At 38.9% G+C, this 14,563-nt stretch overlaps 1 protein-coding gene across 1 annotated transcript in view; it reads right to left on the reverse strand.

The window, feature by feature from the left end:
* Window positions 1–14,563, reverse strand: part of LOC133988238 (plexin-A1-like) — a 223,697-nt gene that overhangs the window by 39,053 nt on the left and 170,081 nt on the right. Inside the window, 3 exon segments of the mRNA XM_062427813.1 lie at window positions 3,258–3,401; window positions 8,591–8,827; window positions 10,443–10,536. Coding sequence (XP_062283797.1) covers window positions 3,258–3,401; window positions 8,591–8,827; window positions 10,443–10,536 — 475 coding nt within the window.

Raw genomic sequence — 14,563 nt, forward strand, 5'->3', positions numbered from 1 at the left:
TTGTGAGCTTGTTTCTTTGACTTGCTGCACTTTGCTGTATCGAAATGTCAGAGAAATATGATAGGAAAGTAATGAAAGTGACATGGACGGCGTTCACACTGTGGGGTGGTTGTAAAAAAACAAGTCGCAGTTTGTGACACAGCACATAAACGGGGAGAAAACTCAGTGTAGCTCCATGATGATGTGACTTTCAGAAGGCTAACATTTGCTGAGAGTTAGAGAATATTTGCACATCAGACAGGTTTGTAAAGTGATCAAAGTTCCTGGATTATAGCTTTGAGACAGTGTGTTACATATCAGTGGCATCATGAAGAAGCAATCCTATTCTTAATACCCACTTTTATGTTTTTGCATAATTCTAGGACTTTGTCATGGACATAAATTGTAGCAAGAGTGGGTACTCGCACACTTACCTTACCTCTTACTAAATATGTCAGACATAGTTTAGCTGTGTGTCTGTTCCAGGTAATTTGTTACTCATATGAATAAACAGTTTTGAATTGAAACTGAAATATCCTGCTGTTAGTTGTGAGAAAAAAGGTATAAACCAGGGGTGTCAAACTCATTTTAGTTCAAGGGCCACATACAGACCAGTAAAACCATTGCATAATAACGTACAAAAAAAAAGAATATATATATATATATATTATAAATGTACTATAATAAACCATCTATTTACAAACCAGATGAACAGCCTGAGATGTCTTAAGAAAACATTATTTATGTCTAAGTCTTTTACAGATTATTTTGCACAGAAGGTGCTTATTGACAACATTTTGTACAATGTTCAATATATGATTGATTTATATATGATCAAAATATGTATTCATTGTTTTGTTTTGTCAGAGGATTATATTCTGGCCAGGGTGGAAAAAACCTCTGAAGCAGCACAAAAGTTGGAACTACTTTTCCACAATTTTCCAACTTTACCAAATTTAAACAGCTGGCCGGATTGGACGCCTTGGTGGGCTGGTTCTGGCCTCCGAGCCATATGTTTGACACCACTGGTATAAACCTAATGCCTCAACAACATTTTGTTTGCCATGTACACACAGGCAGGGTTATGACCAAAAAGGAAGCAAAGGGTTTACTTCTTCCATTTACTCTGTCTTTATGTTAATGTGTTGTTCTAAGGAATGCTGCAACCTGCTACATCTGATGTGGATGGTGCAGTTTGTATTCAACAGGAGTCTCAGAGCATGACATACACATACTGTACTTTGGGTTATAATGCTGAGTACAATAAGTGTGGATGCAGGGACAGATGAGTGTGGAGCCTTGTGGACGAGCGCAGCTTGGATTGGAGTCAAGTGTGGGTGGAGGATTGGTTTAAGGACTTACTGAGGGTTAGGTACATTATATTCTGTGTACTAAATGTCTACACCATCAAGGTAAAGTGAAGCTAATAAAAATACATGAAAAATGGAGACGGCGCAGAGGGACATGGAAAAACCCCCCCTCTCAAATCCAAAAGCAGCAGCACCTGCAGCAGAGAAGTGCTGACGCCTGCACAGCTGTTGATGTGTATATGCTTCGGTGGCCAGAAAGAAACACGGTTTTCCATCTGCACGCATGTCTCAAAAGTTCATTCAAAGGGACATGTCAGACACCTCAGCCCTAATGGATTAAACTCAACATTAACAGCACAGCGAGGGTGCAAAGTCGGCAGATCTGTTCCTTTTTGTATTTTGAACTGGCAGTCATAAATGTATCAGGGTTCTGGCTTTAGAAAAAACTAAACTTCCACTGTCTGGTTTCCAGCAACAGGCTAGCTGAAGGCCAATGAAGATCAACATGTTAATTAAGCGTTACATATTTAACAGCAGCCTCGGTATGCAAGCCCAATAGAGCGTACCCTGAATCTGTCAGAGGAAATTGTTTAGAAAAGACACGAGGGCTTATTCACATAACTCAGCAACAAGGTTAGAGTGACATTATAGGCTGGGATTGTCAGACTAGAACGTTTTCATATTCATAAACATGAATAACTGGGTCAGTGTGGATGGACCCAGTTGATAGATTTTTTGTGTCATTTTATAAATTGCTTTTAGAGTATATCCCGCAAACTGAAAACTGACCCAGTAATTTAATGAATAAGAAAGAAAAGAAAGTTATATTAATAAAGAAGTCTACCATGAAGACCTCAGCTCACAACATCCCACTTTGAAAATAATCAATGCAATGCATGTTGGGGCTAAAATGAGACAGAGAATTGCTACATTTTAGCGAGTCAGGGAAACCTATAATGCATTTTGGTAATCTAAACACAGGTGGACATCCAAGGCACATCGCCATTTTCACCTGTGTCTGCGTCAGTGACAAATAAGGGTTGGCAAGATGAGCAATTCAAAAATATCTTTAGTACATTTTGTATATTTGTTGGTTTTATGTCATTTGCAATTATATTTTCAGCATTTTTGACCAAAAGTAAGGAGACTGAATGCTCCTCAAAATGTCAGATGGTGTAACCACAAAAGAATGATATATATTATCCTGATTTTAATGATTCCCCAGATTAAATGTAATATTTAGAACAACTGTATTCCATTACCTTTATTTAATATAAAACAGTTATGATGTAAGATCGTGCCAAACTAGTTGATATGGTGTTTTTAAGCAAGTTTAATTATTTGGTATAAAGTTTTTATGGTGACACCACTTAGACATTTTTGCCATAATCCTCTAATATATTCTCTCAAAATGGATTCAAAGCAGACATTGTATACTGAGTCCACAAAAAAAAAGAATGTGTGCAAGTTATTCATACGTTTATATTCTAATTGTAACATCTATAAATTTGACTAAACCACATGGACACAAAAACCCCCCATTGACCCATCTATCCTGCGTCTCCAATTGCCCAGCTGACCACCTGTGTTCAAATTTCATAACTGCCTATGTCACTTCTGCTAGAAGGTCAAAGGACCTAATCTACATTTATGAGCTATTCCAGCTGTTGAGATTGGCAGGACAAAGTCATTTGGCATTGGTGTCCTGTCCATAAAACAACCACCATGTCCTGCATTGATGACATATTTTCCTCTTACACCCTTGTCATAGTCAAATCCGGATGCATTGACGTTTACACTACAAAAGCCATCCGGTTAAATGTGCCCCAGATCGTCTCATCATGTGTCTTATTGGTTGTTTTTACATTTGTATTTAGCATTGTTCACCTGTAGTCTGGTTACTAAAGATGTATCTTAAAAACTAAGTGTAAACAGGGTCAACGTCACAACAAGTACGAGTGAACTAACCGTGACTTTGTGCTGTCCGGTGAGGTTGGGCCATTCACACAGCAGCTGGCTCTCAGACAGGGTGAGGACGCAGGGAGTTTCTCCAATCAGCACCGTGTAGTTCAGGCGATTGTTACCCGGAGCAGCTGGGATCAGGTTACGACCCTAAACACAAACACACATAGAGAATAATGTGATGAGGAGAGGCGTTCGGCTCATTTATGCAAACTTTATTTTCATACACACATTTGTAAGACATGAGCATACTGTAGGAAAGATTGTTATAAAATATTTTATTTAAATACGAAGTAGTGACATAACACCTTTTATTTCAAATGACTTTCAACTGTAAACTTTTCACTGCTTGACAATGAACTTATTACTTGTTGCTGAAATAGTTCTCCTCTAATGAGGTTATAATTTAGCTGACAGTCATACTTGTTACTGTAAATGAATGTAAATCACTGACAGTAAAATTGCTCATTTAAAAACCCTCCTAAAAGGATATTATATCATATACAGTAGATGTTGTACATTTTTCATATTTTTATTGTTAAGAAAACACATGAAAGTGCCAAAACCAGCAATGTCCATGACTCAGTACTTTCTGACTTCTTTACCCTTACCATAGTACACAGCCCCAAGCCCTTTTAGTCCTAATGTAGACATCAATCTTTTAAAAAAAAAAAAATAGGTCAAAATATATAGTTTCATTTTTCTAAAGGCTCAGTATTTCCCTATAATAAATGGGGAGGGCAGTTTTTAGGAAATGTTATTTAAACATTTATACTGAGTTTTAAGCATAACGGTGCATGTGTGAAATAAAGAATACACTAAAACTACACATAATAATACACAATTACTACACAATCAGACTCATTTTGGTATTAACAATAAATACATTTTAGAATATCACTAAATGTATCCCATAAAAAAGCATCACAGTATGAGCAAAAAGGTCTTCCTTCATCTTTATTTACCAAAGTGAGAACAGCTTTGGTTATGTTTGTATTTGTGTTTTTCTGTTGGCTTTTCTTTCTAGTTTAAAGGGGGGTGGGGCTCATTTGGGGGGAAAAAAGATACATGTTTCAGTGCACAAATGAGGATTGAGCAATATTTGAATTACAAATGTATTATTGGGTTGTTTGCTTATGTGCTCAGACCACAGTCAAATATGATCAAACCACATCTACACAGTCCTGACACAGCAGATTATCTCAGACTGATCAAACTCTAACTTTAATGAGTAGCTATTTGGTCGTGATTATAACTTATATTATTATGAGAGTGTAGAATTGCTGAAACACTGGTTTACTGTAAAATCTGTGTTTTCTAGGCCTGAAATTCCAATTTAGAATTCTGTTTTGACACAATTCTGATAAAGCAAGCCAAACACTGTAAATGAGAAATAAGAGAAAAGGATGAAGAGGAGGGAGAGGAAGATGTGGTATACCACATAGAAGCTCTAGGGAAGGACACAAACTCTCCCACCCACATAAACCAAAACTGTATTGTCTTCTGTTCACCAAACTGTGCCGGGGGTGCGTAAAATCTAACATTTTGTCGATTTCGGTTCCAGTTTTCATTTCAATATGGAGTCCAGTGGTAGTTTAAATTTGAGATGCCATGTCTGTGATGGAAAAGGGGGGTTAAAAAGTGGGGATTGAAGGACACAAAACGCAACAGGGGAGAGAGATGAATACAAAGAAAACAAGACAGATAGGAAACGTAGCAAGAAAACATCAGGAGAGCAGGCGTGAGTGCTGGATAGAGCGCACACGAGATTACGAGGGAGGCAGGACAGGATGAAAGGAATATACTCTAAAGTGAGAAAAAGAGAGAGAGAGAGAGAGAGAGAGAGAGAGACAGAGAGAGAGATAGCTGCCGCGTCTCCTGCTGGTTTAGCAGTGGGACGCATAGACAGACTCCGTTTTCCAATCCCGTCGTCTCTGCAGGCCGCCACCCAGACCCACTCCCTGTAAACATGCATCCCATTCCATCTCACACACACACACAAACACACATACACACACATACACACACACACACGCTGAGTTCAAGCCACGCATGCACTCGAGTCTCCGCCACACACAGAGCTGTTGCCACACGTACACACAACAGTCAAGAAGCATCATGCGGGGACACGCTCTCCAAAACACACAAACACACACAGGAAAACACTCATGAAAACACCCAGACCAGATAAATGTTTTCATTTTTCTTCTGCAAACACACCTCGGTTAAGAAACAAAAAAAAAACCCACACACAAACACGGCCGACACTTGAAGATGAGAAATTAATTGCGTGGCGAGCTCAAGCGCGTGCATCTCTGAGAAAACACCCCCCCCCCCCCCCCCCCCCCCCTTTCTTCACCCTCCCCACCGCCAAACTGCATTTTTGTCCATCTCATCAGCCGCTTCCAATGGGTAGGCAGGTTCCACCGGCAAGCCAAGCAGGAGATTTGGCAATTACTGAGAAGCTCTTTGCTAATAAATTATCATTTAAGAAATAAATTACGACGGTTACGCCGCTTTCAATCTCTTCACGGAAATAAACAGCGTCTCACCCTCGCTGTGATAACGCGGGAGATAGTCAGGGTGAATTCTGGCAAATGATAAAAAAGGGACTGAACAATGGATGCAGTTTAAATGTGATGTAAAATATGAATCTAATCTAGAAAATATTGATATATTTTATTTCTCTTATATTGTGAATGTATGCACATGAAAAATGATGTTAAATGTGTGTAGGTATTTTAAACCACACTCTCTCTAACCCCTCCAGTCACTTGATCCTCTTGGTTATTTCAGTTAATTTCATATTAGTAATAGCACCTAAATATTCCCTCGGAAACAGCCGCTTTAATTCCTCTCCGATCGCTCCTTGACTAAATATTTTAGTTGAGCTCTGCAAGATAACACAATGACACACGCGCACAACTCATAAATTGCCAATTAATTTCATATACTTACGTCCAATCACTGTTAATGAAAATGAAAACCAATATAAATCCAGAGCTCTTGGACCGTGGGCCCGCGCGCTTCCATCGCTGGCCCTTCCAGCACTAGAAATTAATTACACAACTTGAAAGGAGTGTTATTTAAGAGGGCTCGAGGCTGCCGAGAAGGACGGCAGTCAAAGAAAGTTACCGTTAGTTACTTAAGGACACAAATTGGCCTCGGAAAGGTGTGGACGTTTGCTTTTCAGCTTTCAATTATGAATTTGTGAGGTTTTTTTCCCCTCCCTTCTGAGAGACCTTGTAAACACATTTGAGAGCTTTTTTTTCCTTTAATGTTTGAAAAAAATGCTGTTGAGCGTGTGCTTACGTGTTTGTAGGCTTTTGTCATTATTAATACAAGAGAGGTTCAATATGTTTGTCTCCTGCAGTCGACCTGAAAGAAAAAAACCTTGGGAGAAAAACATCTATCTACCACTACCTGAGACCTGAGTTCAAACTAAATATTATTATAATAAAGTGAGAGCAAGTGTACACGCACATATTCTCAGTGATATGATTGAATGTTATTTTTGTATTTTTTTGTATCACAGCATCAATATTTTTGTTAAGATACCCTGACAACCTTTAATATCCATCATAGTGTAAGCTAAAACAACATTGTTCAGTGTTGTGCTTTTAACCACTCTTCTGTTATTTATATAAAAAAAAAGACTCCTTCTTCAAACAGCAACTGTCCAATCACAGCTTAGCATCCATGGCAGGTATGTTAAGCTCTGGATTTGGAGCGGTGTGCATGAGGCTGTAGTAAGATGATACTCAACATTTAAAGGCTTTGAAAGGTTTTATCTCTTTCTTCTCTTATCTCTCTTTGCAAAGCCAAAAGCACAGTGGCATAATTTAAGGTTTGGATTACACTGTGTATTTATGTGCTCTAATGTAAGATGCAAATGTGAGCATTCCTGGCTAAAAAGCTTACTATCAACAGCAACCCATTATTTCTTCTAAGGAGCACCTAATCTGAATACATCATTAGTTTATTGGGTTACAGGTTGCATGAAAAACTGCCCTGTTCAAAACTAGGACATCTACTGAGAGATAGTCCTGGATACTATCATAATTTAGGGTAACGTTAGAGCTCTGTATTGGATTTAGGGGGGGGTGAACACTCCAGCAGTAACAGCCAGCGTTGCCCAAGACAGAGCAATGTCTGCCAACACATTATTTAGGTGTCATCTAAAAAATTGTTTCTTGAATAATGTGAAAACTTTACTAGCCAGAAATGATGAGTAAGTATGTAAGATAAAAAGTCGAACCAGATTAAAGTAGAATTAAATATGATTTCACAATATCATGTAAGAGGCTATCTAGGTGCTTTTAAGACCATTTTACAGAGTTCTCATTTTGAAATGAGTCAGCTAGAAACATTAAAAAGTAAGTGAGGGTGGCAATTTGAACCAACTCACTGGCTAAAAGGATGGCTTCACAATATTTCAAGTCTGTCTTTAAACAACAGTCATGAGCCAAAAAGAACACTGAAATTGATTTTTCTTGCAAAATCATTCCTCCTGTCTTACTGACCATTAGAAGATCCATTCATAATGCAATTACAATGTAAGTGAATGAGGGCCAAATCCACAGTCCTCCTTCTGTGCAAGAAAATATATTTAAAAGTTTATTTTTAAGCTTTTATGAGCTTCAGTCCTCCTAATGAGTCAAATCAAGTAGATATATTTCAACGTTAGTTTTTTTAGTGTCAGTCCTTTTTTTTTTTTTCAACTATACTTCCACCACAGCTCAACAGGGAAACATAATGAGGGAATTTGATGTTAAAAAGACTGTAAATGTGACAGCTATCCACCTGATATGACTAACTCACACTCCTGAAACATCATATAAGCTCCACATCATCTTTTAAATGCAAACTTGAAAAATTGTGAACCTATGCTTTAATTAGCTACCCAAAAAAAAGCAGAAAAAAAGCAAATCAGCCGGCGACAGAAGCTATTTCAGGCGGAAAAATCAATGGTCGATGGTTAGAAATGAGAAAGTCTGCATTTGTCTGTCTCTGTTTGAAATGGAGGACTCATTGTTACAAAAACTAATAAGAATTTTATGTGGTAAATCTGCCTCGTTACAGGGGGGCTGCTCATGTGCCACGTGAGAGCCGAAAGATTGATTGGCATAGCAACAGTTTCTTTTCTTCCCAATTGATGTACTTTTATTATCTGAAAATGAGTGAAGGACACAAGTGACTGTTTATCCAGATAATTTTTTAACACCAAATAAATATGACGGTTTCAATTCTGTGCAAGTATCAACAGCCCTTATCCTCGTTACACAGGCTGTCTAAAGTCAGTAGATAGTAGTAGAATGAGATACAACTACATTACTAACCTTGAGTATCAGTGGCGATGTGGGTTTGAGCTCCAGTATTCCAGAAGAACTCAGAGGTTCAAACACGGGGTCGGGGTAGTAGCTGAAAGTCTCGTTGACCACCACCAAAGCGTTCACGTTGTCCATGTAAAACCCGATCTCATCTGGTCCGGTGCCGGAATCGGAAAAACCGAGCTCCGAATCGGCCACTGACGGAGCCAGGCACACCATGACGGAGTTGTTATACACCGTACAGTTCTGAAAACAAGAGAGAGGGTTAGGGTGAGGGTTAAAAATAATATCTATCAAATATAAATGTAAGGTACGCTACCATTGATAAGTCGTAAAAAAGAAAATACTAAGTCTTTTTTTAATTAAACTGTTTACACTTAATGTAGAGACAAATCTAAACGTGATTTTGTATTATAATCTATATTTATTTTTTTTGACAAGAAGATATCATGTATAAAACACTGCGTCCTTTAGAATAACTGAACAAAAACCTGCAGGCAAGCTTTCTTTTCTAAATAGGGATCTGTTGGGTATAATGATGCAGCCTTTATACCCAGTCAATGCCCTGTGAAACTGTGATGCTGTTATACCTATTGGAAATGTAAATTGGTTGCAAATTTATGATCAGCTGTTAATAATGGGCAATGTGCTGTGAGCCTTTGCTTGTACCTGAGAATATTTAACATCATTGCTTCGGAGAATACATGAATACATGATGTCATGGCCATCTTTACATTCATTTAAAAGACTGCTTGGAGGACCATACCAGTGTTTTTATATATATTAGACCATTTACTATGAATGTATTTTGCATGAATTTTTGCATCCGCAAAAGAGATATATAACTAAATGTATCATTGGTTTTAAGTACAACTATGTACTGTATGTATATAAACTAGAAGCACTTCATGTTTAATTTGTCTTGCTAACACAGTGCAATTCAGTCATTGAGTCTTGGAAGTTGCAGTACCCCTATGGTTCATGAACATATCACAGAGTTTTGTCTCAAGGGTGAGGACTAATGTATTTAACAATGTAAAGCACTTGGAAAAAGGCTGCAAGTAATGTATTTAATTTGGAGTAAAACAGCAGGATGGTCCTTTAAGTGCTGTGTAGCCCTTTGATTAAGGTCTGCGTGGGATGCATCGTGTAGGCTGTTTGTCTCAATAAACGCTGGCTTTATCTGTAAGTTGAAGTGCCTTAGTATTGTTTGAAATTCAGTTCTTAACCTTGACAACTAAAAGAGCTTCAATTCACAGTGACAATCACCAAAGTGCTTTGTGGAACATTATCTGTGGAATTGATGGAACCTTTCAATGTCAGGTTTTGTATTTGATTTTATTTATTTATTCATTTATTTAGCTTTCTTCTTTATTGCCATAAAAAACCTTCTCTGTCTCTTTCTTTTTCACTCTCTCTCTTTCTCACGCACACAAACAGTCTCTCTCATGTTGTCTCTTTCTTTTCGTGACACAAACACTCATGCGGCGCGGTGACATTTGAAAAGCTACGTGGCCTCAGGTAGAGTTAGATGTCTTGAAGCTGCAGCTGCAGAAAGAAGAGACGTGAGCGGAGCGACACACAGAGACAGACTGTCTGCCACCTTCAGCAGAGGTAGCTGCCTGTGAGTGAGTGTGTGTGTTCAGCAGTATGTATTTGTCAGTTCATGCATGTGTAAATCTGAATAATGTATACTGCATATCACCTATGCTATGGTGTGTTTGTGGGTTTATGCTTGTGTATATTAGCTTGTGTACGACATTGTTTAAGTCTGTACTGTCTGCTTGTGAATGTGTCTGTGAATCTGTACCCATGTGTTTCTGAGTGTGTGTGTGTGTGTGTGTGTCACATCAATACTCACATGAAAGGATTCTGCCTGTCCATACTTGGCCCTGATCTTTGGTTCTCTGATGGTTGCGAGGTTGGTCCCGCTCACTGTCAGCAGAGTCCCCCCACTGTAAGGAGACAGAAGACCACAGAGAAGATGAAGAACGATAAATAATAAATACACAGTAGGAAGGCGACATCGCCTCCAGGGCAAACACACCTCTGCCTGATTCAGTGGCATGTCTGATTGGGAGAAACCGACCTGTAAAAATGTACTTGTAAAATTGACATTACTGCAGCGTGCATTTGTATACACTGTTTAGATCAGCGCTATAGTTCAGCACTCCATCTGTGCAGTTATTATTAACAAGTTTAGAAACTTGATCACGTTGCAGGGAAAGAAAGAAAAAAGACTCCAAGTGTATAGTGGATTGCCCTGAGCTTAGGGATGAATCCTAACATGGGGTAGCCTAGGTGTGAATGAAAGTGAAAGAAAAAAAGGACAAGGAGAAAGTAAGACGCAGAGTGAGAAATTGAGTGAAGGTGAAAGATCTACAGAGGCAATGTACACACTTTAATCACAACTCTATCCACAGTAAACATGTGCTCTCCTTGAGTCGGTGAAGGTCGCTGGAAAGAATCCAGTAAATATCGATGGCGGGCTTGTCTGAAGCCCTCCATGTCATTTTGTTGGGTGAGTAGTGTTGCTGTGAAAGCTCCAACTGTAAATGCTTGAACATTTGAAACGAGGGCTCATTGCTAATTTCATCAATTGGGATTAGCGAGAGTTTGTAATGAAAGTCTTAGGGAAATCTTAGGTATCCTTTAGTGGTATCCCACATTGGTCTGACCCAAAATGGTTTATGGTTGCTCCTTTTGATGATACCAGACAAGCCAAGATTACTATTGTTGTGAAAGAATGATGAAGTTCGGAGAAAAAAATAAAATCTTTATTACAGAGGACTCGTGCCACTTGTAAAGGCAATGGAGTTAGTCTGTATTTTCACTACTATGCTTAAATTGAATTTATGAGGTTTTCATGAAACATGTCCTCGTTTTAAAGTGGCAGTTCCAACCTTTGAGTACTCTACTAGGTTTCCTCTTAACGATCAATGTCTTTTACTTCTCGCCTTGGCAATCGGTGCCTCTGGGAACGATTGTGTGTTTTTCTGCAGTTTTCTTACTACCTAGAGAATACTCTCTCACTGCTGTCTACTGCTGAGATAAAACCTTGTATCTTAAAATGGTCTAAACAATGTGAAGCTCCCTTACTGGGACACATGGGACACTAAAGCATTTTTGAAAACATGCACTGGGCATCCAATGAGTATTTTTGGGCCTTGGTTAAGTTTATAGTTTAAATAGCCAACACCCACGGTTATTTTCTCATCTCTCTACAGACATCTTGTTGGCTGGATGTTGGATGTAATGCTCCCAATTCTCTGTTCAGAGATCCCTGCATATAACTGCTACCTTCACTATCTACACCTTAAAAACAAGTGTTTTTTAAGATGTACCTCCTCTGTTGCTTGGGTATTTTCAGTGGTATCCCTGCAGAGTGATTCTGCTGGGGTAGGAAATGGCTGATAGTCACTTTCTGACCTTTCTTAAACTGGCAAAGACTATATGTAAACAGACTCTCCACCTTTGTTGTTCTTGAATGTTGTGGAGCTTTATTCCACAATATCAGACATCTTGGTGCACCTTTACTGATCATCTTTGCAGACCTGTACACTGTGGAGTCCCCTGGATACCTACGGGGGCTGGCCCAAAAATGGAAAGGATTTCCCTATTTTCATCTCTTCAACCCTATTCTTCATTCACTATTTGTCCAGGACTCCTGATGACTTGAATTGCTTTGACTAATCCTGTGAGTTATGGATCTGCTACCTCGTCATCTTATCTTGTGCAGCTGCAAGTGGATGAGTGGTGCCTCCACCAAAGACTCACTGCTTCCAAATTTCTGGATTATGTTGTGATGGTTGGTGCTGACAATCTACTCGGTTTTACAACTTAAGATAGGGCAACATATACTGAGTTCCACCTCCCTGACAAGACCATTAAGACTTCCCTGTGGTAGTCCAGGCATTTGTTATTCAGTTTAATGCACTGTGGTTTGTTTAGGCGGATCTAACCACAGCAATCATACTTGCGCGTGGGTCAAAATAACCATGACTCAACTTGGTTCAGGCACAGACACATTTTGGAGTGGTTTGTTGGTGGTCCTACCTTGCTCTGACTAAACTAAAAGGCACACTCCAACAAGTATAACAACTCATCCCTCAATCTAGAGAGTAAAGTAACTAAAGGTTTAAAAGTCCTTACACTCTTGACTTACAGCATGTGTGCATGCCACTGTAGAGGTCATCCAGGCAGACACAACGACTGAAAAGTTATGTTACAGCATTATACCTCTCACTGACGCATTGAGCAATACTTCATCCTCAACTCTGCTAGCAGATCAGAAGGGTACGGAGTGAACAATACAGAAAGATAAGATGGTTTGTTAACAAGGTATTCCTTTTGCTGGGTTACACTGTATTACCACGGAGTTCTGTAATATGCAGGTGTCTTTTCATTCTAGACATTAATCTGACACTCATCCAGAACGACTTAGTGTACAAGTACCAACAGCAGAATAAGTGATATGGTGATATGAAGCGGAGACGACAGAGCCTCTTAATATCTTGGATGTAGAGTATGGCTGGCTCGCGCAAGACATTCATCTCTCACTGTAATCCAGGACGACTTACAATAACAGCAAACAGTAATGATAGGGAGGGACAGGGATTGAATGATAAAGGTAGATGTACCATCTATTGCATTGTTGGTGGACAAAAGGATTCAAGTCTGCCTATCTCAGCGAGAGAGCTTTTTTTGTTGGCAGATTGCCATTCACTGGCTATGGAGAATGGCTCCTATTCATTCCAAGTCTCCCTGGATAACAGCTTCAACTCAATGTGTAACATGTCATTGATGTTATGGGCGGCATTAAGTCCTTGACTATTATTTAACACCTGGCATAGGTGTACAGTAGCTGCATTTCCCAATAGTTTGCTCACTGCTTTTTACACACTATTCACGTTCACTTTCTGTGATACTGTATTCTTGTCATTTACAGCTCTGTAATCTTCAAGAGCCAAATTCAGACACTTCAATACACTATGGCTGAGTGCCATGAAACCATGCCATGATGTGGTAAAATTAATTTTGTACAAATCAAGAGTGCTCTGTTGAGCAGAGTCTAATTAATGTTAAGAATGGTAAATTGTAATATTGTGCAACTTCAATCTCAACTCTTCCCATTATTTTCTTTTAATCTAACACATTCTACTTTGAATGCAAATTAGTTTTCTGATGTGTCACAGCAAGGGACTGTACTCCTGGGTTCTTTGTCTTTTGTGTGGACAAGTTTTACACAATAGTGTCATTTATTTGGCTAAATTAAATATTAATAATATGTTATGTTTAGCTCAAGTTTTATGATTGTAAGATAAAGGATAAGCATAATACGCTTCAATACCTGTATATTACTTGCTGTAAACTGTGTTTGCTAAAACATGAAACACTAACAAAACTAAAAAGCCTTTTAGCATAATGATACTGTGTTATTCTCTTTATGAGAGATAAAGGAAACTGATTAACAACAAAACGATTGGGCTGGGGCTACATTCAAATGAACTGATTTTTAATTAGATGTTTATATCATTGTCATAAATGCATCGTGAGACTAGGCAGACTCTGCACTTCTTATAATACTGCCGGTCCTCTGCCTCCTTTCTGCTCTTCCCCTCTCCTCCTCAGGTTGATGTACATGTATATTAGCGCTGAGTTCCTCTGTCCCTGTTGCTCCTCTCTTTGTCTAAGTGAGTCTCTTTAGCTCAGGTGCATGCTTCAGGGAACACACAACAAGACAATCAGGATAAACTCTCTGGGATAGCTGGGGAAAACCAACCACTGTCGTTAGTCTTTCTCTCTGCCTGCTTTTCCTCTCTATATGCCGTCTCTGCCCTCTTTCTGTTTTCTCTTTTCTCACCCTGTCTTTAGTCTAATGCTCTACTCACTGACTGTCAAACATTTTTCATAGACTTTTGTACAACAGGGGATTCTTCAAAGCTTCCCTGTAAGCTTTGTGCAACACTGTTGCCTCATTTG

This window comes from Scomber scombrus, chromosome 10 (assembly GCF_963691925.1).
Source record: "Scomber scombrus chromosome 10, fScoSco1.1, whole genome shotgun sequence".
In the NCBI taxonomy this organism is placed as follows: domain Eukaryota; kingdom Metazoa; phylum Chordata; class Actinopteri; order Scombriformes; family Scombridae; genus Scomber; species Scomber scombrus.